Source organism: Phaenicophaeus curvirostris, chromosome 8, assembly GCF_032191515.1.
Source record: "Phaenicophaeus curvirostris isolate KB17595 chromosome 8, BPBGC_Pcur_1.0, whole genome shotgun sequence".
In the NCBI taxonomy this organism is placed as follows: Eukaryota; Metazoa; Chordata; class Aves; order Cuculiformes; family Cuculidae; genus Phaenicophaeus; species Phaenicophaeus curvirostris.
In genome coordinates this window covers 19,664,187-19,689,180 of record NC_091399.1, presented here as the reverse complement: position 1 = coordinate 19,689,180, position 24,994 = coordinate 19,664,187, and the positions used below count along the sequence as shown (strand labels likewise).

The window sequence follows — 24,994 nt, the reverse complement described above, 5'->3', positions numbered from 1 at the left end:
CATTGTGGTTAAAACCCCTCATCCTCGCTGGGATAATCTCTCCAGCGTGTCTTTGCTGAGCAGCAAAATCGGATGGGGAGCGGCACCTAGATATTCATGTATTATCTCAGTCATTGCAGACAGTTGCCCACAGACCCCTGCTTAAACGGGAGTGAAATGGGAAATGCATTAAAGGAAGAAAACCAAAAAACATGTACAGAAAGACTCACCTTTCAGCCAGTGCCAGCCCTGCCAGGTCTTTGTTGCTGGACACCACACCAACCATGAGCATGAGAAGATGCTCTGGTGCCTTGTAGCTTGTCCTTCTCACGTATGATCTTGGGTCCAGACACAACCAAGTTATGGCATCCTAAAGCTACCTCCTGGCATCTGAACGGGTAGGTCAAGCCCGCCCTGGGCAGGGCAGCTTGCTTTAAATCACTGCCACTTCGGGCATCATCACATGAACACGCTGGGCTGGGGTCTAGGACCTGAGTTAGGACCCTTCCTCCTACTGCACATCTTGTATTGACAACCTGTCTTGCTTTGGAGCGGCACGGGGAAGGGATTAAAGGCCTTGCAGGAGGAACGCACCTTGAGACACGAGTTTGGGGAAGGGTCATGAGAGAGCTCAATGGGTAAAAAGCAAACAAATACTCCAGGTGACCTACTGCGCCAAACATAGAGGCACATTTCAGATTGTTGAGATGCGATACCTGGGAGGCAAAGCTCTCCTGAGGGCACATCTCAATGCAGCTGTGAGCAGGTAGCTGTGAGCAGCACCTTCACACAAAAAAAAAAAAATAAAAAGGAAAATAAAACCAGACCCAATTTGCCATCCAGGCCTCAATGTTTTCTCGCCCGTTTTTGCATGTGCACCAATCTGCCAAGCCAGATGTACAAATGTGGTGTGTGGGCAAACAGGCACTTGCATGGGCAAACATTGCCTCGATGCGTGTGTTCTTGTGGGCACGAAATCAGGCAGCGCGCAGAGGCGGTGAGGAGAGCCAGGGCCCCTCTCCCTGGGCACAAAACCTCTCTCTCTACTCCTTAACACCCAGAGGCTGGGACAGCTAAGCTCAACAAGGCTCAGAAAGGTGGGCAATGTTGCAGGTCCTCCTTTCAACCGTTTTCCCCAACAGGCTGAACCGTTGCTGGCATCACCACGGGCTTTGAGAGGCTCCCACGCCGACCCTGAAAGCTGCGCGTGACTGAATCGCACCCGAGGTGATGTGATCAGCCTGGATGTGAAATGAATCACATCAAGGTGCTTACCCCATCTCATCTATGAATTCCTGTCTTCTCCAAGCTAGACACCCAGGGAAGCAGGAAAGTGTTATCCCACCCTATTATCACAGCAACACTGTTTATCTTCTAGCATCTATGAATAACCCTGTATAAGCTATTAAAAACAGGTGTGAAGTAATGCATTTGCTACACTTTCACAAGCTAATTGGGAGCTTTACAACAAATGACTAGGTAATGAACCAGTGTTTCAACCCCAGTAATCATGTGTTGTAATTCTAGCAGAACGACAAAAACTCTGTAATATTGACTCCTTTTGGAAGGAAGCACCATTAGCATTGTAGTCTGAATTCCTGTTCTTAAAGCAAGTATAATTCTCCCAGAAACAGCAGCGTGAAGGGAATATTTCCATGCTCAGTGTCCTTGGACCTGGCGAACTCCAAATACCATCCCTGACAGCTCCAGTGGAGCAGCCCCTGGGTTTTGCCTCTTGGAAGAGTGGGTAAGGAAATGGGTGAGATGGATTTCATCCAGAGCAAGCCTCAGCTGCCCAGTAGCTACATGTGGCTGGTGTGGGCTCAACACAAAGAATTGCTTAAAGATGAGTGGATGGGAACAAAACTCTTGCAGCACATCCTTCCAACCCTCATGGGCCAAGGAGCCTCTGGCTTGTGATGGGCAGCAGGACCAAATCTCAGTGGGGAGAGGACACCAGCTACTGGTCAGAGGGGTAGACCCTTCTTCCAGAACCAGAGGACCAGGTGCCACCATGGACTCATCTTTGTGTCAAAGGCCATTTACATCTGATTCAGGGCAAAGTTCTGGGTGGAAAACAGAAACAGCTGAGAGCGTCCTAGAAAAACCCAGGTTCTGAGTACTAGTCTACCCCAACTTGTTTTGAATTTAGCAGCCAACACAGCCCCTGGAAAGGTCCAGGGTTGCTGAATATCAAGGGTGACTCGCAGCAGAAGAAGCTGACAAGCACAGCTCCCTCCTGCAGCTCTGAGCACGCTTTGGTGCGCTGCTCCGTCTGATGCAGAGGATGCCAATCTGGCACTGAATTCCTCCTTAAAAACATCTCCCTCCCACCCCATAATAAATAAACAAGCTAGAAAGCTCACAGGCAGGAAGCTCTATGAGATGACAGAGCTCTAGCGTCCCAAGGTGGGGGCTCACGCATCCTTCTGTCTCGTGGTGGTTTCCAGCCCCTTCGCATCACACCCTGCGGCTCCCGCTCCTCCCGCTCCACAGCTCGCATGGAGGTGACTCACGTGGACCCTGTAGCATTGTTGCAGTGGGTGCAGTCAGGACACGAAGACACGACAAGCCCTGGGTGACCTTCAAGAGAACCAGGGTTCTGTAGGGCTGGTAGTTCACTGCGGAGACATGAAATCTCCATTATTAACTCTACAAAGGAGGTATTTCCCCCCATCCAGCACCCCCTCCATCCAGCTGAGCCAGGAAGAAGGGCTGTGTATGCCTGACATCAAGTCCTCACCAAATTTGAGAGAGCCAAGAAGGGTTGATCTCAGCCTCCGTCTCCCATCAGCAAGGGCAGGACCAAGGGATGCTAAGGCAGCTCTCATTGTTGCCAAGGCAGCTGAAACGTCTTTCCCTGCCTAAACCTCATCTGACCTTTATAGGTTCCCCTTCTTCCTCGAGAGCAGTGAAGCAAAGTGAAAAACAGAGGCTTTATTACAAACAGCACCTGTTTCCATAGAGATTTGCTTAGAAAAATGCACAAGACAAAGATGGAGGTTAGTGAGGAGAACACAAGAGCTTGTCCTTGTGCATCGCAGGAGACGTCTCACCCACCTGCAGTGCTCAGCAGCCTCCACTCTCTTGGATGGAGCTGAGTGTCAGTGTGTGGATGCCCTCTGTCACCACAGACCTGCCTGCTGGTCCTGGCACACACTGTGAGGATGTCCCCGAGAAACCCCTACAAAGCTCACAGGTCAAAGAGAGGAGGCTGACTGTGAAACAGCAAGAGGATGAAAGGCAGAAATGACATTTTCTTATAGGACAAGATGCAAGTATGAGGCAGAAAGCTGTCTGCAAGGGGCATGGACAGCACGGAGCCTGCCAGTCTGGAAGATGTAACATCCACCACCACCACCGCACCATCACCCTGCAGCATAGAATCATAGAATAACCAGGTTGGAAGAGACCCACCGGATCATCAAGTCCAACCATTCCCATCAAACACTAAACCATGTCCCTCAGCACCTCGTCCACCCGTCCCTTAAACCCCTCCAGGGAAGGTGACTCAACCCCCTCCCTGGGCAGCCTCTGCCAGGGACCAATGACCCTTTCCATGAAATTTTTTTTCCTAATGTCTAGCCTGACCCTCCCCTGGCGGAGCTTGAGGCCATTCCCTCTTGTCCTGTCCCCTGTCACTTGGAAGAAGAGACACAGCAGCTACTTGGAGAAACTTTTCTACATCTCTACGGATGCTAAGCATTGCTCAGCTGCCTTTGCTGTTCTGTGAGGGACAGGACGATGCATCAGCAAATGCCTCTGCCAAGCTGCCCCTTAGTGGGCCGTCTTGTGATGAAAACTTCTCCCATTGCTTCTCACAAGCCACTTTCACCACTGGTACAAGTCCCCGACACCAACAGTGTTATCAACACACACGCAGAGCTAAAGCTTCTGTTTAACGAGAGAGAGATAAAGAAGTTTCCTTGACTCCGCAGAATACGGGATTTTCTTGTTCTTCTGGCAAATCAAGATGCCTCTGGAGGAGACAAAAGCACAGAGACAATTAGATTGCCTCCTATTCACCTTTAATCAGCTCTCTGAGGAAACAAGCTCTGTAGGAAATTGCTGCAAACACTTGATGATTTCCACAGCTTTCCAGAGAGAGGAAAGAGTTGCAAGACAGACAGGCAAGGTGGAGAAAAAAGAAGTGGGAAGGGGCAAACTTGCAGGATCCTACACCAGTGCCCACCACCAGTAGGTGATATTGGCTCAAGTTGATAAGAAGCAGCTATTCCCCTTACTGGGAGAGGGGTGGAGAGATACGCTGGTCCCACCATTTGATAAAGGACATATGTAGATGCAAGCAAGAAATTAAAGAGATGAAAGGCTTTGTCAGATGGTGATGTGTTGTCTTGAGGAAGGGCAGATAAAACCCGAGAGCACTACTAGGGCAACAGCAGCGGCGTCAGGCTCTGGGATGCTGGCATTCAGCTAGCGAGGCTGGACTATCACAGCACTTCCCTGGACCAAAGGATGGATCTGCTTGTACCAGGATGGGGCCACAACCTACCCTGCCCTCATCTGCACTTACCCTCCTCTGAAAGCAGGGATCCTTCCCCTGCACATAGCCTGAGCTCTTGAGAGCCTGCAGGATGACTTCAGGCCTCGGGGACTGCCTGCTTATCTGAAGGGAAACCAAGGATGGGTTTTATTGGCACCTTCAGCTGCTCGGAGCCTCTCACACATGTACCAGGCTGATCCATGAATGAAGGTGTTAACTGCCTCCCAACACTACGTCCCTAGAGTGGAGTGGCTGTTTTTACAGAACAGGGATATATGAATGGCAAACAAATTCCTCGGCTCAAGAAACCCACGGATTCACAAGAAGAAAATTACAGAAGTCTCGAGAGGGGCACAGACTTTGCCGCACAGGGAGAGAGACCATCTGGGGGCAAGTGAACCTCCTCCTCTGAAAAGCAGCAATGACTCAGCTCCACCAGCTGAGAAAAACGAGCAGACAGAGCTGGGCACTTTCTCAGCACCAGAAAGCCTAACCGGGGAGGGAACAGGAGGCAGTCGTCGCTCGTATCCAGCCTCTGTGAGGCATACAAAGAAGAGAAGCCAACTAACTGTCCTTCTAGCCAGTGGGACAGCCGTCACTGCCACAGCACCAGCAACCTCCCAGACACCCTGGATGGAGCCCTAGACGTCCCTTTTCTCCCTCTGCTCCTGGCAGAAAGAGCATCAGCTGGGGTAAAACCAACTGCCACTAGTGCTACCCTCCAACGAGAGGGTTTGCGGGCACACGCTGCCCATGGGAGGAGAGAAGAGTGGTGCATCAGCTTTTCCCAACAAGGCTGGGAAATTAAAATGCAAACAAGATTATTCAGTAATATCTTAGCTGGGAACATTGAGGAATCATGTGGCTTTTGCATTCCTGTAAAACAAGCTGCAGGGTCTGTCAGCTGCCTCTGCGTAACCTTTGTTTAAAAAGAAGGAAATTCAGCCACCCGTTGGCTTGGTCTGCAAGATCAGCACCCAAGAAGGCAACAGATACCTGCAGAGTGACAGGGCATCATAGAATCATAGAACCACAGTGCCCCTCAGCACCTCGTCCACCCATCCCTTAAACCCCTCCAGGGAAGGGGACTCAACCCCCTCCCTGGGAAGCCTCGGACAGTGCCCAATGACCCTTTCCATGAAAAATTTTTTCCTAATGTCCAGCCTGAACCTCCCCTGGCAGAGCTTGAGGCCATTCCCTCTTGTCCTGTCCCCTGTCCCTTGGGAGAAGAGCCCAGCTCCCTCCTCACCACAACCTCCTTTCAGGTAGTTGTAGAGAGCAATGAGGTCTCCCCTCAGCCTCCTCTTCTCCAGGCTAAACACCCCCGGCTCTCTCAGCCCAGCTCTCTCTTTCATTAAAGCTGTAGTTTTAGTTTCCAACTAGGGATTTTGGAGGCTCAACTACTTGGTTTTAGCTGCCAGATTTGGCTGGGTAGAGCTAAACAGTGACAGATGCCCACAGAAGGCAACAGTGGCATCACACAGAGCTGACCAGGAACTCAGGGCACCTGGTCCTCCGATCAGCAGCTGGTTCTCCCAAGAGATGAGAGCCACAAGTCCGAGTCACCCATCCGCGACAGTCCTACCACTTCGCAGACACCAGGGACAGCTGGAAGTGCAGCAGACCGAAAGGAAGAAGGAGCAGCTTTCATTTAAAAGACGCAGACGTTGCATTCAGCTGAATGGTTCAGTTGAACTGACCAAAGCCTGGTAGGATCCACGCCTGGATGAGCAGGTTGTCAGGCACGAGCTGCGATTGCTGTGGTGAATCAGCCAGGAGCACTCCGCTCCCCGATTCAGCGCTGAAACGTTCCTGCTGAAGAGCTGCTGTGGTCCCTGCGGGAGAGGCTGTTAGGAGACACTCAGAATCCCCATTTGTGGGGCATCTTTGCCCTCCTGCTCCATAAAGCCCCTGCTGGGTGAGCTCACAAGGTTGCTGCATCTTCATGGCGCACCTTGAGCCATCGTTTTCAGCTGCAAAGCCATCACCGTGCAGCCTCTCCTGCTGAGGAGGGAAGCCACACAAGCTTCTGTGTGACAGAAAAGCCACGTTAGGCTGGGACACACCAGGTGCATCTCCTGAGATGCAGACCCCTGTAACATCCCAGATTTAACCAAGTCACGAAGCACGGCCTGATCGCTGGCTGCGCTTTGATGAGCTGTGGAAGGATTTTGAGCCTTCATCAAAATATCCGCAGCCATCCTTGCCCCAGGGATCATCACATCAGCCAACACGAGGCACGGGCAGCCAAGCAGGCATGCGAACAACCAGTCTGCGGGGAGCCAGCCCCGTGCCAGGCAAGCTCAAACTGCAATGGGCAGCCAACCACTGCCTGTAAGGCAAGCGAGCAAGCTGCCCCCGAGCATCTGCTCTCACCAAAGACACCCTATGCTCTCTCCACTGCTGAGACTGCATGGGGCTGGGTTAACTCGTGCTTGGACCCAGAGCTGGGGTGCTCACGGTTCCAAGCGGTGTCCCTCCATCTCTATTTGTGCCTCCGTAAAACAGGATTTGCTTCTCCCACCCTGAGCTGACACATTTCAGGGAGCAAGGGCTGCCTCCTGCTCTGTTTCCAGATGGCAGCACCCCCAGGAGCCCCGTCTCTGCTGAGAGACAGGCTGTTACTGCAGCACACGGCAGCGGCGAGCCCAGCCCAGGGCTTCTCCACAGCACCAGAGGAGCATTGAGAGTGCTTTCAGTGTAAAAGTGAGAGCACCTTGCAACATCTGCCACCGTGACCACACGAATACTTTGCACAAGCATCACAGCCCTATGAAAGAGAATCCGGAATCATAGAATCACCAGGTTGGAAGAGACCCACCGGATCATCGAGTCCAACCATTCCTATCAAACACTAAACCATGTCCTTCAGCACCTCGTCCACCCTGGGCAGCCTGTTCCAGTGCCCAATGACCCTTTCAGTGAAAATTTTTTTCCTAATGTCCAGCCTGAACCTCCATTTCCTCTTGTCCTGTCCCCTGTCACTTGGGAGAAGCATCACACAAGCATCACAGCCCTATGAAGGAGTATGAAGGAGAATCTGTTAGGTGGCAGCTCGCTCCTCTTATTTTCTCTAGGAGCAGTTCATCTTCATGCTCCTGGGAAGCGTGTTTCTTAGGACAGGGTCTGCATAGATCATCTTCAGCCCTGCTGCTCTCCCTTTCGCTTGATTTTTAACGGTTGGACTCGGTGATCCGGTGGGTCTCTTCCAACCTGGTTATTCTGTGATTCTGTGATTTTTCTCTCTCTTCCTATCCACGCCTATCATCCATTCGTTTGACATTTAATCCTGCACTGTAGACCATTCAACCAGCGGCATCGAGATATCAAGCCAAGCTGAGGTTTGGATTAATAGACCAAAACCCACTAAAACCATCCCACCAGCTGGTACACCCCCCGGTTCCCAGGCTCTGCTTGCAACTAGCTCTGCTGCGTTAGCTCCAGGAGAGCTTCGGGTCTGCCAACTGCCCAGATTGCCCCAGCAGGTCAGTGATACAGAAACTCGTGGTTATTTAGTGCATCCTCTGCTGAGTACACCACAGGACCCAGGTTTCTGCCAGAGCCCTCGAAATGCAAATTAAAACATGACTGCTTAAGGGAGCTCTTGCTATTCCCAGGCTCTAAACGGAGCTGTGTTTCACATCTGTCCCCGCACGCCACGGTGTCAGGCACAGAGCACAGATAGACATGAGATAGAATTCCAGGTGCATCTTGAAATAAATCTGTCTGCAGTTTTACCACTCACCTCTCAGCTGTCCTTTTGGTCTTGCTGTTGTCTGCTTCACTTCTCCGACTGCCAGGACCAAGGCGGAGCAGGGGACGCTGCCAGGGAATGACCCTGCTCAGAGCAAATCCTTTCTCTGGGGGTGTAGGAGGGGCTGCTGGAGCAAATGGTGAGGAAGAAGGGAGCTGAGCAGCAGGAGGACACCAAGGAGCATCCCTTTTGGTGACCCTCTCTCCTCCCTGCAATGCACCCTGGCAGGGAACCACAGCAGCCACACCGGGGTGCGGAGGCTGGTGGCTTGGCTACCAGCTTCACTACGTGGCCTCTTGGTTTTCTGGCACCACGACAAGGTTCCACGCTATCGGACCAGACCCATCCAGTTCAGTCCATATTCCTCATGCGAATATTGTTGCATCCGCTGTGCCTGCCTCCCTCAGCACGATGGGGAAGCCAAGACCCCATGGCTTGGTTTTCCCACCCAGCCTGTGAGCGATGGGGCTCGCCCCTGCGCTTCTGTCTAGCAAACGGGAGCCCTGGCTTTGCTTTGGGCTTCTGGAGGTTCTTATGAACGACAGGGAAACATGAATTTATTAAAAAAAAATACAAACACTAAATAAGCTCCTTTTGCCTAAGCCCCTGCTTTATATTCAAGCTATCATGACAAGCACTTTTCCGGAACGGAGGATACAGCATTCTCCGTCTGCAAGATGTTTCCTTTTGGCAGTACTGGCACAATCAACAACTTGTTCTACTCGTGGCTGTGAAATTTATCCTGGGAGGCCTGCCTATCCCTCCTGACCTCTAATTTCCCAACTGAAATAAGACTTTTGTTGCCAAGAGAAGAGCCAGACTCCCTCCCAGCACTGCTGGAGCTTCTCCCCTGCCCCAGCCTGTTTGTAGGGCACTATCCTCCAAGCTCCCCTTTGCCTGCAGGGCTGCTGGGGGGGCAGAGTCAACCCCCTGCACCAGGAGCCAAGGGAAGGTGCAGAATGCTGGGGGGCAGCATTCCTATTTCCTGGCCTGATATCAGCCAGGAGGTGATTGCAGAACATCACTTATCCATTTCCTTCCCAGGCTGAAGCTTGACCTGTTCTCCTGGCCTTTAACAATATCTCTGAGTTAATTCACAGGAGCTGCAGTGACTTGCATCCAAAAATATGACTTGGCCTCATTCCCTTGATGTAGGGGCTGTCCTGAAGGGTAAATGAGAGCCCTGGGGGTGACAGGGACAGCAGCTCAGCCCCAACAAACACAGCCCTGGCTGAAAGTCTCCCTATTCCCCTTGCAAGCAGAGCAAAAAGGTGTTTCTACAGGGAGGCAATTTAAGAAGCAGCATGAAAGCATTCAGGCAGTGAGCACCAGCCCCTGCCAAGCCCAGAGGAGCAATGCCCGACCCACTAGAAACTGCTGTTCTCACTCCTACCATCTCATACCTCAGTTTCCCCATACGAGAACAAGGCTGGACTGAAGGATGCTGAAAAGCCCATCCTGGCCAGAAGACAGACCCATCCTCACTGGGACTAGCTGCACCTCCCCAAGGAGCCTCATCACTGTTATTTAAGAGGTGGCTTATAGGCCACACCTGGGGACTGCAGCATCTCCACCCTGCACAGCTGAAAATGGGCTTCCAAAGCATTTCATAGAAAACCCTGGGCTCGCTCAGTGCTGGCAGCTCAGTCTCCACGCTGCCCGAGCCTCACGCCTTGGTGGAAGGTGTGTGCGTGCAGCAAGTGCAAACAACAGGGCCTGGGAACAGCTAATCCCAGCAGGGGCTGCAGTTTTTACCTGCAAATTCTCCTTCTGCTCCACTCATCCGCTTGCTCCGGCTGAATATTTCGAAGGGGTCCCTCTGGCATGGGGGGGGTGGTGGAGGCAGGAGTTCAGAGGACATCAGCAGCTTTACAGCCTGAGGCGATGAGCAATCATAGAACAAATTCATGCTGCTATTAATTGAAGTGTAGCCCTCCGAGTTAGTGGCTAACCCCAGCTTTGAGCCAGTCATCTCCCTCACCCCTTTTCTTCAGGCAGGCGTGCTCAGGGAGCGCACACAAAGGAGAAGGAGGTCTAATGAAAGCTGCCTGCTGTGGCCGAGATGACTTCCCAGCCATTAGCTGCTGTCACCAGAGCATATCTCTAAAGCTTTTCCCAGGGCAAGGATGGCTAAATGTGAGAGCAACACAGGAGATGGGAAAATTAGCAAAGGAAATCAAGCAGGGCAGCCTCTTTTTGTCATACAGATGGTGGTGGGCTACATCTGGGGCACCGTAAAACTAGGTGGGAGCTGGCAAAGTAGCTTCAAAGACCTTTTCCCTGTGGAGCGCTGGGCTCTCCAGCATCCAGGGAAGCTTTCCTGCCAGGAGCTCCTGGGGCGCAATGCGGAGGAAAGGCAGCCTCGCTCCGAAACGTCCCGTCGGATGCGTTCGAACACCCACCAGCTTCTCACAGACAGCAGGAAGAAGCTGATTGTGTCAAGCGTCAAATTGCTGTCGCTCGTGCAGTCTGAAAAGCTGCTCGAGGAGTTAATGCAGACAAAAAAAGAGGCTAAAACAAGAAGGGAGCGATGGCACGTGTGACTGATAGTCCCATCTGCCCGTGTCGCTATCAGCCCTAGGTCCTCATCCCCGCCGATGCTGCAGGGATGTTGCAGGGATGTTGCATCTCATCCCCCTGCTGAGATGTTGCAGGCACAGGAGAGCAAGCTGGTTCTCTGCAGCACAGGGAGACGTCCCTCCTTCCAAACCAGCACCAGGCAAAAGGGGGACTCGCCATCACTCATCACAGAAACGTCCCCAAGCATCCAAGAGGAGTGGGGGGTATGGGTGGCTTTTTCTGACTGGCTTGCACCCCTGATACCCGCTGGGGCATCTTCTACCCCTAAGTGATGACTGACACTTAGGGGCAAGGATGTTGGTCCTTGCTGATACGGGGCTAGGTGAATTAACCATTGATGAACAGGGTAACTGTTGTTTAGCAGCTCGAGATAAACACAAAGAAAGGACGAACGCTTAAGGGTAAACAGAAAAGTAATAATTTAGCCGAAGCAACTGACACTTAAAGAGTAGCAGAATGGAAGCTGCTCACACTCAAATACACAGGATGACAGATGTTTAGCTAAAGCAACATATTTCTATAAGCCTTTATGTGCCTGTTGCTAGAAGATTTCTGATCAGCAGGACAAGTCATCTGGACCTGTGATAAGAGTGGAAAGCAACACTGATAAGGATCAAGGATCCGGAGAACACGCACAGCTTGAAGTTTAAGGAAGTTAGGACCATCAACTTCATCCCTGAGAAGACCCTGCACAGGAAAAAACAGGAAAAAGACTCTTCTCAAACTCATTATAATAAGGAGCAGGGAAAGATTATGAATAAGTACAGGCGTTTTTGGAATATGTAACAGTTCACTGTATAAAGATAAGTTGCCACGATGGGCACGCACGTTGTTTTGGAGAAATAATTCTCCCGTGCGTCTCAGCGCTGAATAAACAGACCTATTTTATAACATTATAAGTTATTGAGTCTTGATTCCGCAGCTGCAGCTCTTCCTGCTGGGAGGTGTAAGACGAGGCTTTGCCAAGGGGCAGGGGGAGCTTTGCTAATTCACAGCTCCTTCGCACAGCTCACACTGGTTCCCTAATGCGCTCCTAGCTGCTAAAGGAGGTGAGATGTGCTGATACAGCGCAATATCACATGCTGGAGGAACAGGGGCTCAAGCTGGGACAGGTCCTTAAAAAAATTATGCCTGTGTAAACGAAGCTTTGATCAGTGAGAAAAACCTAAAAAAAGTTTGATTGCACATCCCCCTCCCCCAAATAAATTAGCAATTAAATGATAAGGCCACCTGCAAGCCCTTGTCAACACTTCAGAGGCCACGGGAAGGGGCAGGTGGGAGCTGAGGCTCTGGCTGATGGTCCCACACGTTCCGTGCTTTGCCTGAATCATAGAATCATAGAATCATAGAATAACCAGGTTGGAAGAGACCCACCAGATCATCGAGTCCAACCATTCCTATCAAACCCCAAGCCCTCCTGCTGGCCCGGGCATCATTTGCTGAATTTAGCATAGGGTTCAACTCCACGGGGAGGTGTAAACCTCCAATTTATTCACCTCCTTTGCTCCTCCCCTTTTGGAAAGGGAAAAAGATCCCGCATCATTCATGATGACCATGATGCAGATCTGTGAAAATCAATCTGAAAATCACATCATCTACGGCGGATTGCTCCTTCAATTGACTGGCTGCATCCCAGGGGAGGGTGTGTGGGAGGGAGAGAGAGTCTAGCTTAGGCCTGGATTTAGCAAATAACTGAGCATCCTTAACCCTTATCCCTGTTTCCTACTGAAGGGCACCGGTACCTCCGCTGAAGTCGGACAAATCCGCGAGCCGAGCGCATCATATCTGTGTCCTGGTCCTTACAACAGCTTGTTCGTACCCTGGATGGCTGCAGAGACATCCAGCTCTCAGCCTGCAATGACTTCAAGATGAGTGCACTGGGTGATTTTGGCTCAGCCCAGCCCTCGCAGCACCTGGAGAGCCCTGCTCTGGGGAAAGAAAGATATCAGCTGGAGAAGGAGAGCAATTAATGCTCTTTGAATTCATTAAGAAGGCAGAATTGCATTGGGTTAGTTTGTGTTTCGGGGTTTTTTTGGGTTTTTTTTTTAATTATCTACACAGAAATAGCAAAGGCAAATGATCAGTGGGCTTTTTCCTACTCAGTGGCATTTAACCAGGAGATGGGGCAGTGAGCACTGAGACAAGACAAGCCCATGGGAGAGGCAGGGATGAGACCATCCTTGCCCATCTCCTTGCTCTCTGCTGACTGTAAAGCCAAAGGTGACACAATGCAGCTCCCCCAAATCACAGGGTAGACGGTATTTGCCAGCTTAATCTTCCATGTGCTGGCAGGGGCCAGTTTCCAGGGAGCTCCTACTTGCGTGGGGTCTGACCAACACAACCAGTAGAGCACGACATCACCGAGCAAAGAAGATCATTGTTAAGAGACATAAATTAAAGCGAACAATAAAAAATAGAGGTGCTGAACCAGGCTCGCCTCTTCCAGCCCTTCAGGAAGGATAATCCTCGTGAGTGTATCTCGTTTCCCTGGGGAGCCACGATGGTGCCAGCAAGGAGCTTGTGCTTGCCCATGGAAAGGATGCTCACCCGTGGAGGGGAATGACGACCCGTGGTGGGAGATGCTCATCCAGGGAATGGTGAGCACTGCCAGCTCACCAGCCAGCAACGCCGCGTAGCTCCCAGCATGAGTAAGCAGCAGCCCCACTTCAGAGCCCACACACGTCCTTGGTACAGGGAGAGAGCTCTTCTAAGCGCCACCGGCAGAATGGAAGGGGAGGGGGAGGATGAGAGCCATTCCTGGCATCTTCCCTGAGCCATCGGAGGGAGCAAACTCTTGCCCGCTCAGCCTTGTACGTGTGGATTTGAAACACCTCTCCCAGACTAGAAAAATGAAGACAAAAGGTTTCATCCTTCCAAGTTTCCTAGTCCCATCCCACCTTGCACCTTCCTTCCCCCGAGCGCTTGGGTTTGACTCCAGCATCCTCACATCCAAGTTTCCCGTGTTTTGCTGGAAGAGTGAGCAGGCTTTTGACTGAAGGGGTCTGCCCAAGGACTGCAGCCCCACCTCCCTCCTCCCAGGGCTTCATAATTGCTGTCATCCTGCCTTAAAAATTACCTGAGAAGCCTTTACGGTAGAGCCAGAGCCTGTGGAGTTACAGATGCACCCGGTGCCCTGTGCCTTCATTTGGCTTTGCGAGGGGCCATAGGAGAAAAAGCAGGGCAGAGGGAAAAAAAAATCTACTAAATGAGACCTCTTGAATGAGTAGGAGGAGAGGAATATTGCACCTATATTTATTCCAACCTCTCTATGATGGGAATGGTTGGACTCGATGATCCGGTGGGTCTTTTCCAACCTGGTGCTTCTATGATTCTATGATTCTAAAGAAGAAGAGCCAGGTTTCAGGGTGATAATTTGCAGCAGTACCAGAAAAAGGACCATTCATGGCCCTCAGGTGCCTGGATGCGAGACAAGCTGTGCACAACCCTCCTGCGATGCCGGGACTGCTGCCCTGTCCTGGGAGCCCCAAGCCACCCGGGTAGCTCTACCAGGACCTGGGGCTGCGAGGACCACGAAGGACACTTGGGCAAGGTGAGAGGAGCACACACAGGCCAGGTCTGGGTGCTTCTGGTGCCCCTGTCCCCTGCAGCTCCCCAAGACTGGTGAGGAGGAGCAGCCCCCGGCGCTTCTGCCAGCCACACGCCAGCAGCATCTCTTTCTGGGGTACTTTTGTTCCCGATTTATCCCCTGTCTCCCGAAGCTATTATAAGCAGGTACAATCTGCATTGCCATTGTTATTCAGATGATGTACAGATAATTTTAACCTTTCTGTTCCATTTGTCAAGGGGCTTTTTTTAGCCTCTCTGCCTGCCAGGCAGAGCGCTGGCTCTCTGACAGCAAAGGCTCCCCATTTTGCAGCACCAGTTTCTCTTGCTAGGGTGAAGCTCTGCTCTCCCTGTGTTTCTCCAGGTAAGTTTTTCATGGCCCCAGATATATTGGGCCTTTTGGGGAAAGATGGCAGAGGAGGTTAAGCACTCAGCTAGCTACATCCATCACTCCTCCTGGCACCGGCCACGGGCTATTCCATCGGAGACCTGCACGCTCAGTCCCAGTTGCAGAGCCTGTGGGGAATTTGGGGTACACGCGCTTCAGGAAGGGTTAATGCAGGTCTTCTGGCTCACAGAGGAGGGGGTCCTCTCCTTAAACTGCTTCCAGAGCCAGTGCAAAGCCCTCAGCAATGAAGAAGGCATTGCCATCCTGCAGAGCCTTCCCCACAGTCAGGGACGCAGCCCACATCTTCGGCTGTAAGATGGGAATGTCCTTCCCAGCCTGAAAAATGTCCCTGGCTGTCACTGCATCCCTCGCTCAGGCAAGTGCCCTCAAATCCGGGCCATCTCCTGGGTTATGTCCCTATGGAACTGTACAATTACCACTGAAAACACGCTTTCTAGCACTTCACGACCCAAAGAATTGGAAACCAAACCTGGCAGCATTTGGGAGATAAAGGGAAAGACACCACAAGAAAGATGTTGAGGCTCTGGAGAGAGTCCAGAGAAGAGCAACGAAGCCAAGGAAGGGGATGGAGAACAGGCTGAGAGAGCTGGGGGTGTTTAGCCTGGAGAAGAGGAGGCTGAGGGGAGACCTCATTGCTCTCTCCAACTCCCTGAAAGGAGGTTGTGGAGAGGAGGGAGCTGGGCTCTTCTCCCAAGTGACAGGGGACAGGATGAGAGGGAATGGCCTCAAGCTCCACCAGGGGAGGTTTAGGCTGAACATTAGGAAAAAAATTTTTCATGAAAAGTGTCATTGGGCACTGGCAGAGGCTGCCCAGGGAGGGGGTTGAGTCCCCTTCCCTGGAGGGGTTTAAGGCACGGGTGGACGAGGTGCTGAGGGACATGGTTTAGTGTTTGATGGGAATGGTTGGACTTGATGATCCGGTGGGTCTCTTCCAGCCTGGTGATTCTAGGATTCTATGACGCCCAAAGAGAAAGGCAACACAAAGCCAGTTCCTATGGGTCACACTGTTCAGCCTTGGTCCTCGGTGGCACCACGTGGGGAGGGGCAGCAACGTGTGGGAGACACGCAGGGTAAGCTCGTCTCAAAGTGGTCCAGAGGAGCAGAGCAGTTGACTTTATCCTTCCCTAAGCAATTCTCGGCACAGCATCCTCCCATCACCGGGAAAGAAAGAGTCCTGTTGAAAAGCCATAAAATCTCCTCGTCACCCGTGCTCAGCTTGCAGACTGCCACAGGCTGCTGACTCGCCTTTGACTGCCTGAGAACTTTTTGTACTTTAAACAGCTCTGCAAAAAAAAGAACTATAAGGCCTGACTTCAGCATCTTTGCTTGACAACTCACCCGTGAGCTTTGGACCAGGCAACAGCATCCGAATCCACTTGACATCTTCCAGGCACGAGCATGGAGAGGCAGCCAAGCAGTTTGAATCCCCAAAAGCTCTGGTTCCCAGCAGGTTTTCCAAGCCCTCAGTTTAAAGGCTGGTGCTCCCTTGTGTTTCTCCAGCAATACGATGTCACCACAAAGCTCTCGGTTCCCCCGAGCCGCTTTGCTGCTGTGCCTCTGCTAACAGCTCCTCTGGCTCCAGCTCTCCTGGTGCCCCCAGACCCTCTGAGCTCGCAGTGTGGCAGGTCTGGAAGCAGCCATGTACGAGCCACAGCTCTCCCAAGGCGACAACCCTTCCAAAATGTGCTCCCTGCCTCCCCGATTTGCACCCCCCCACCAGCACCACCTTCTCGGGGACCACAGGGGCACCAGGGCAATACTGGCAGGGGATGACCCCTCTGCTCATGCTGTGGAACACCCCATCCCAGGCTGTGTGCCACCCCCTCCCTTCCATGGGGACGTTTTCCAGGGTCCAGCATCTCACCTGGGGTCCCACCAGCCTGAAGGGGTGCCAACGAGACAGGCTGCACGGTGGTTCTTTACAACAAGGTTTTATTTTTCTTCCCTTTTTGACAAAAAAACATTGAAGTTGTACATTGCTGTCAGTTGGCTCGGTTCCCCGTTTGGGTCCGAACGAGCATGTTATGTTACAGCATCCTGCCCCGGTGCTGGAGGCAGGACATCTCCCACCCCCCCTCACCTGGCCCCAGGAGCCGCCAGCCCCACACCTGGGCACCTCTGCCCTCCGAGGCCTCGCAGGGTGACAGGAAAATGAGGGTGGGACAGCCAGCCTGGAGGAGACAGCGAGGCCCCACGCTCCGGGGCTGCCTCACGTCCCCACACACCCTTCACAGCCCCCTCCTTGGGAGCTTCGCAGGGCTTTGAGCCCAGTCCCAGCACCAAACTGGGAAACGGTTGCATGCTACTGGTGAATTCCTGCCTGGGCAGGTGCTTGTCCATGCAGGCAGAGGTTGAAGCACAATCCTGCCTTTTCTATTCCCCTTCCTGTGGTCAAACACAGCCAGCAGCGATCGACTCCGAGCACAGCAGCAGATCCCTGGTGTCCATGAGGTGAAGAAGTCCAAAAACCCACGGACAAGAGATTGTACAGCAGCGAAGTGAGTCCAGCGTCTTGCAAAGAGAGACACAAGCTGCAACGGCACCTGGGGGCTGTTTTCCTCCCTCAATGTAGTCTTTTCTGCAGTTCTCCTGGGTTTTTGGTTCGACCGACGTGCTTTGGAGGTGCCACCTTGTCCCCCCCGCGGGTCCCTGACTGCCCTCCTGCCGCAGGAGCAGGACCACTGGCTATTGCAGGAGGGACAGGAGCGTTTTCAGGTCCATCCCCAGGGAAAAAAGGGGCTCCATTTGCTTTATACATTAGTAAAACACAGGGCTTACATGCCAAAAAGCTCAGGTTTGGACGCCGCAGCACCCCGAAGGGCTCTCCCCCAGCCCGTGCCGCCGCCACCGAGCATCGCCGCGCACCGCTCGCTGGCCCAGTGCTGGGGCCAAGGAGAGAAAAATGCCCAGAGCTTGGAATCTGCATGAAATGTGCCCCCGCTTTGAGAGCATCCCTCCCTCCCTCCCACCCAACAGGCACAGACACAAAAAGCCGCCTCCTCCCCTCTGTTACTCAGAGCCCGGTGTATTGTCAGACACCTTTCTGCATTTAGAAGGAGACGATGCCAGCACCTATATTTAGAGCACGTACGGCATCATCTCCCCCAGCTCCCAGCACCACTGCATCCCGATCCTGGCCCCCACACGATCCCACACTGCCCATCAGACCTGGCAACTCCAGCACAAGGACCAAGCACCTTCAGGTTGCAGCCAAAGACCAATTCCAGGGGGCTGGATGGGACAGGGGATGCCCAGAAGGGGACCGGAGATGCCCATGCCACCAGCCAGCACTTCCCCAGGTCTGCATGAGGCATGGCTTGCCCCCAGGCACTGAGATGGGGGAGGCAGGAGCTGGGCCACAGCAAAGGAGAGGGTTTCCCAGGGACTTTTTGGATCATTTGGCAGCTGGAAGTGTCTGCTCGGAAAGCGTGGAGCGAGCGGGGACAGCGGAGGTGCCACCCAGCAGGGACTGATTGAGGCAGCAGGAGGTTGCGTCCCCATAAGCCAAACTTGCTCCTTGGGTGCGCAGAGGACAGTTTGACCATGAGAAAGGGGGTTTTGGTCCATGATCAAGCCCAGGAGCTGGCAGCCTTTGAAGCTGGTGGGATTTGCTCCTCACAAAGCAGAGCTCCTCTGGGGGAGCTCACAAAGCAATTGGGGCAGAGGCTGATTGGCACATGCAGGACAGGGGCAGCGTGTGCCTAGAGCATTTTTTTTTTTGGTCAGCAGATACAGGGGTTATCCCAGACTGTGGGGAACAAAGCAAAGCCTGGCCAGGGCTGTGGCTTAGCTGCTAGAGGGGCTAGAGGCAGCCCCAAGGACCCGGACCACAACAACTCAGAGCAGAGCAAAGACGGGGGGCAGGAGGAAGGGCAGGATGAGGATCATGCCCAGTCCAACCACACCAGCCAGACCTCCAGCCCACAGAGCAATCCCTTCCCTGAGGCTCCAAAGGTCCAGCACCCCACGGCTCCCCAGGACAGCGCTCGGCCCAGCGACAGACACAGCTCTCTGCACACCCAGCAGAAACACACCAGCTGGCACCACCGTGAGCCCCTCATCACCATGAGCCTCCAGCATCTGCAGCATCTGCTTGGGCTGGCAGGCAAAGCACCACACCTAGGGTGTGCACGGACTGTTAGAGCCGACAGCATGTGATTACCAGATTAATTAACAACCAGCACTGGAAGGTGGCCCTGCACTCCATTTTCAGTATTTGCAGGAGGTGTGAGTCACCCTGCTCGCTCCCCGGACCACGGTGCTCTCGCAAATTCCCACTGGCTCTCAAACACCCACCTGCCTCCACGCTGGGGCCATGGGGTTTGCAAACCCTGCCTGCCCCACGGCACGTCCCCTCCAAAGAGGGGGAGCAGGCAGGGGCCATGGCTGCAGGGGAAACTGAGGCAGGGGAGATGCTGAAGCCAGGCTCCTCTGCTAAGAGGCTTAGGGTACCGTCATACACTCACATCATCTTCTCTTCCCTGCAGACACAGGAATCTTCTTTTCCTGGGAAAACACAGCAAAAAGGCTTCTGAGAGATTTGCCATCACTCCCATGGCACCACTGGTGCCAAGCGAGCCGTATCCCAGTGACAACCTCATCCTTGTCCCTTGGGCATTCCATCCCCGTTGGCACCGCACAGCATGGCCAGCAGCAGAGCTGCCCAAAGACGCCTCCAGCGTGGCCACCTCTAACAGAGAAAACACAATTCCCACCGCTGGAAACACCTGGGATGGGGCAAGGGGAGCAGGGTGACATTCCCAATGACACGTGTGCACAGCAGCCCCCCCGGGGAGGCTCGGTCCTGCCCCACCGAGTGGGGCGCAGGCAGCAAAAACCCCATGAGGGCTCCCCAGATGACTAAAACAAATCCATGTATGTGTATATCTTTATATATACAGCATATAAATATATATACACACACATACCATATATACACAGGCACACCTAGAGTTCTCCGTATAGAAATAAATAGAAGTCGGTGGGAGACGAGATACATTCGGCAGCACTGAGCCCCTCGCCCTGCTCCTGCCTGCCCCAGTACAAACCAGTTGGCTTTGCTGTGCCTCCCGCCGCGGCAGGCAGAGCCACACTGGTCTACCTGGTTCAGCCTCTCCCCACACCCCATCATCACACCTCGCCCCTTCAGCGAGGGCAATTCAAAGCCACAGCAGCACGAGGTTTAGCGACGGAGTGAAGGGGACCCCGGTACCCCCTCGCCGGGACTCTCCAGCCTCATGGAGTGGAATATCATCAGGATGAACCTTCCCTGGGGTCTTGCCGTGGGGCAGAGAGTGGGGCTGCAGCCAGGGGGGTCTCACTTGCACCCAGCCAGGCTGCTCTGCCACCCATCAAATTCTTCTCTGTGCAGAAAAAAAAAAGTGATAGTAATAACGGAAAGTCGACAGATTTTAATTTTTTTTTTGCACAAAGACTTTTTTCTCTTTTTTTTTTTTTTTTTTTTTCCCCCTTCCGTTCTGGTCAGTTTGGTTTTCTCCTTTTCCCCTGCATTTGGTTTTGTTTCATTCCCAGGCGTGGCAAAGAGCATGCATTGGAGAGGGGCAAGGCGGCAGTGGGGCGAGGGAGAGCTGAGACGGGGCCGGGGGGGAGCAGCTTCTAGCACTTGTCGTCTTCCTCGGTGTCGCTGAGCACGTCGATGCTGGCCCCACACATCACGCCCTGCCCCGCTCCTCGCCGCCGCCGCCGGTAGTGCCCGTTGGGCATCTGCCAGCTGTGCCGCAGCGGCGGGGCCGAGCCGATGGTGTTGGAGCGGCCGAGGCTGGTGGCGACGGCCGCCTCGAAGGTGAGCGTCTCCTCCTCACCGCAGTCTGAGGCGTGCGAGTCGTCGTGCAGGGCCAAGTAGGGCTCTGAGATGTAACGCTGCGGGGTGGACTGTCGGCTCTGCTTCCCCGCTGGGGAGCTGGAAGACTCGGTCAAGCCGGCAGTGTTGGGCTCCAGGGTGGAGGAGAGGAGCGGGGACCCCCCCTCGCTCTCCTCGGGCGGTGGCGAGGTGTCCCCGGCGTGCCGCAGCATGGACGCGTAGGAGAGGAGGGGACGTGGCTTGGGGGGCACTGGGGGGAGCTGACGGCGGCCTCGCCGTGGGGTGCTGGTGTCTGAGATGGAGGGGATGGAGCTTTCACTCAGGGAGCCCGTTCCCTGCAACACACCAAGAAACGCTGGGGAATACACAGACAACGGGCAGTGCCAGGCACCCACCACCCTCCAACCCGGACCCCAAGCATCCTCCTGCTTGGAATAGAAATCATAGAAAAAACAAGTTGGAAGAGACCCACTGGATCATTGAGTCCAACCATTCCCATCAAACACTAAACCATGTCCCTCAGCACCTCGTCCACCCGTCCCTTAAACCCCTCCAGGGAAGGGGACTCAACCCCCTCCCTGGGCAGCCTCTGCCAGTGCCCAGTGACCCTTTCTGTGAAACATTTTTCCCTAATGTTCAGCCTAAACCTCCCCTGGCGGAGCTTGAGGCCATTCCCTCTCGTCCTGTCCCCTGTCACTTGGGAGAAGAGCCCAGCTCCCTCCTCTCCGCACCCTCCTTTCAGGGAGTTGCAGAGAGCAATGAGGTGTCCCCTCAGCCTCCTCTTCTCCAGGATAAACACCCCCAGCTCTCTCAGCTGCTCCTCTTGTTCTCCAGCCCCTTCACCAGCTTCGTTGCTCTTCTCTGGACTCTCTCCAGAGCCTCAACATCCTTCTTGTGGTGAGGGGCCCAGAACTGAACACAGGATTCGGGGAGCGGTCTCCCCAGTGCCGAGTCCAGAGGGAGAAGAACCTCCCTGGACCTGCTGGCCACGCCATTTCTGATACAGGCCAAGATGCCATTGGCCTTCTTGGCCACCTGGGCCACTGCTGGCTCATGGTCAGTCCCTGTCAACCAACACCCCCAGGTCCTTCTCCTCCAGGCAGTTTCCAGCCTGGCTTCTCCTAGTCTGGAGCTGCACAGGGTTGTTGTGCCCCAAGTGCAGGACCCGGCCCTTGGCCTTGTTAAATCTCATAGAATAGAACCCACCGTGCCCTTGCCTACCCCATCCTTCCTCTGGGTCTGCTCTAGGGATGAGGACGGTGTCTGTTGTTGGTGGTCAAAAGTCAAAAAGCACCTGCGAACTCGCTGCAGGAAAAGTTTGTGGTTTGCCAGCTCCTGGGTAGCATCTCCATGGGCTTCAAGCGCACTCAAGCACTGGTATCTCCAGGCTTGTGTAGATTGGACAACTCAGCTTTGGCTGGGAGAGGATGCCACAGCGGTGACAGGATCAGCGCGGAGATCCAGCCCTCTCCCCAAACGCTCTGCAGGGTGCCCCAAGCTGCTCAGCTCCCAGGGCACATGGGAACGACTCACTAGAAGTGCAGAACTCCCAGAGTTGGGGCTTATCTCCCTGGTTTTGTCAAAGAGCTCTTCCTACGCTTCCCTTTGAGTTTAGAAAGGGGCTTTTGTCACCCACCTGTCTGTTGGGTGTCTGCGATCTGCCCTCGCTGGGTGACCGGGACTCGCGCTGCCGCTCCGGTGACTCGTCGTGTGCCTGGGGACTCCTTTCTTCTGAATTGCAGCGGGAAATATCAGGGGACAGCAAATGCTTGCGCTCTTTGGATCGGCCCCGCTCCCTGCCACCCGAGCGGTGTCCGTCGGACCGGTGGCCTGCAGGACAAGTCCATCAGTCCCCACTGTCCCCTTCCCAGGAACAAGGGATGCTCGGCTGGGTTTTTTTTTTTGCACCGGTGTGGGATGGGGCCAGCTGCCCTCGCTCACCCGAGTCAGCGTTGAGGCGTCGGGCGGAGAGCTGGAGCGAGGAGTGGTAGCTGCGCCGGCGGGACTTGTAGGTGTTGTCGCTGCTGCGCTCCATGGAGAACTCGTCCAGCCAGGAGCTGTTGGTGCGCTTGTCCCGGATGGTGGAAAACGATCGCCGCATCGAGCTGCTGTCTGTCACCACCTGCAAGTCACCCAGCCAGCCCAGACGGGGGTTAGAATCATAGAATCATAGAATAACCAGGTTGGAAGAGACCCACCGGATCATCGAGTCCAACCATTCCCATCAATCACTAACCCATGTCCCTCAGCACCTCGTCCACCTGTCCCTTAAACCCCTCCAGGGAAGGTGACTCAACCCCCTCCCTGGGCAGCCTCGGACAGTGACCAATGACCCTTTCTGGGAAAATTTTTTTCCTGATGTCAAGCCAAGGCGTTGCGGCGGGGGAACAGCAGCAGCACCCTGCCCCGGGTGCGAGGACACAGCAGGGACTGAGACATTGTCCCCAGCTTTCTCAGCATCCCTCACCACCTTGAAAAGAGGACAGAGTGGATTGAACAGATCCATCGAAGAAGAAAAAACTGAGGGAGAGAGGATCCTCCAGTGCCCCTTGCTTTGAGTTTATTTCCCTGACTGCTGCCACTTTTCCAGTGGCAGTACTGGTCCTACTTGGTCCTCCTTTATTCCCGTGTTCCCTTCCCCTGCACTCAGTCCCTTTCTCCCCACTCATGCTGGTTTTTTATCATCCCTCTCCTTTCATAGAATCATAGAATCACCAGGTTGGAAGAGACCCACTGGATCATTGAGTCCAACCATTCCCATCAATCACTAACCCATGTCCCTCAGCACCTCGTCCACCCGTCCCTTAAACCCCTCCAGGGAAGGGGACTCAACCCCCTCCCTGGGCAGCCTCTGACAGGGACCAATGGCCCTTTCTGTGAAAAACTTTTTCCTAATGTCCAGCCTAAACCTCCCCTGGCGGAGCTTGAGGCCATTCCCTCTCGTCCTGCCCCCTGTCACTTGGGAGAAGAGCCCAGCTCCCTCCTCTCCACAACCTCCTTTCAGGTAGTTGTAGAGAGCAATGAGGTCTCCCCTCAGCCTCCTCTTCTCCAGGCTAAACACCCCCAGCTCTCTCAGCCGCTCCTCATTAGGCCTGTTCTCCAGCCCCTTCACCAGCTTTTGTTTTCCTTTCTCCCTTCCATGCTTCTCTGTTGTACTTTCTCCTCTCCTTCTAGCTTGTGTTCCCACACAATTTGTGGAAAACATCACCTTCTTCTATATTTTCCTTTACTTTATTCTAGCAGCCTTTTTCCTCTGCAGCCTGGGGCCATTCTCCCTATCTCCTCTCCTGGGACCATCCCCTCCTGATCATCCCCCCCCACTGCCAAATGATCAATGAAGCCCACAAAACAAAGCCTCCCTTCCTCTTCATACCCCTCCAAAGTGCCAGGACACATCACACCCGCACCCACACCAGGACCTCTGTGAGAAAGCAGTTTCAGAGAACCTCACAGCCAAACTGAACCCCTTAAGAGCATCTGTGTCTCTAGGGAGGCTGCGTACAAGACAGAACAACAGAGAAACCGGAGAGACAAACGAGGAGGTGAGATGTGGCCTGGGTTCCCCCAGACAGATGGAGAAGCACGTGCATTGGGACAACGGGAAAGAAAGGAACAGGTATTTCATCACCTGGGCTGGGACTCCTCAAACCTCAGCCATCATCCAGAGCTGAAGAAAAGAAGGGGTATCCCGCTGCAGGGAAGCCTCCAACCTCCCAGCACGGCCCTCCTAAACCACGAGCCACCCACATGAGCCAGGAACTCAATTCTCCTGGTTGCTGGTGTCACGCATGTAGGGGAACACCAGCTCTCCTACTTGTGCAGCACCCAGAAGATCAGGAGATGGTCCAACACTAGGGTGCTAGGGAAGCCGTGAGGCTCAGGACTTGCTCAGCGTGGAAAGAAGCCCCAGTTTTACCTGGCAGGCTTTGCTTGCACCCGGCACCCGTGGAGGCTTTGCTTGGTTTTACCTGGGGATCCACAGTGAGACGAGGCATGGAGGAGGCCCTCCCAGAGACAGCGTGGTCCTGAGTGTCCACGGGAAGGTATCTGCCACGGTTAGAGGGCTGCACTCTTTGAAACTCCCTAACCTCTGGCTCCTGGAAACAAACACACAGCCACGCTCTTGGGATGGGGTTGGAGCAGGGCAGCACGCTGCTTCTGCCCCGTTCGCAGGGAACAGCCCTGCTCACTCAACCAGGAGCGGATTTTAAGTGGGCCAAAAAGGAGGTCTAAGACGCATCATCTATCAAATCTCCACTGAGAGATAATCTGCGATTCACAATCCATTGCAGGTGAGCCCAGACGCGGTGCTGGTTCATCTAGCATCGCTTTCCTTCTGACAATGGCAGTGGAAACCCTGCCTGAACCCGATGATGCCCTGAC

General features: G+C 53.8%; 1 protein-coding gene across 1 annotated transcript in view; it reads right to left on the bottom strand.

The window, feature by feature from the left end:
• Positions 1 to 19,640: 19,640 nt before the first annotated feature.
• Positions 19,641 to 24,994, bottom strand: part of CACNA1E (calcium voltage-gated channel subunit alpha1 E) — a 137,816-nt gene continuing 132,462 nt past the window's right edge. The window contains exons 46-49 of the mRNA XM_069862676.1: positions 24,580 to 24,708; positions 22,553 to 22,733; positions 22,248 to 22,441; positions 19,641 to 20,946 (exon numbers count right to left, since the gene is read on the bottom strand). Of these exons, the coding sequence (XP_069718777.1) occupies positions 20,407 to 20,946; positions 22,248 to 22,441; positions 22,553 to 22,733; positions 24,580 to 24,708 (1,044 nt within the window). The 3' untranslated portion in view covers positions 19,641 to 20,406. The remainder of the gene's footprint in view (positions 20,947 to 22,247; positions 22,442 to 22,552; positions 22,734 to 24,579; positions 24,709 to 24,994) is intronic.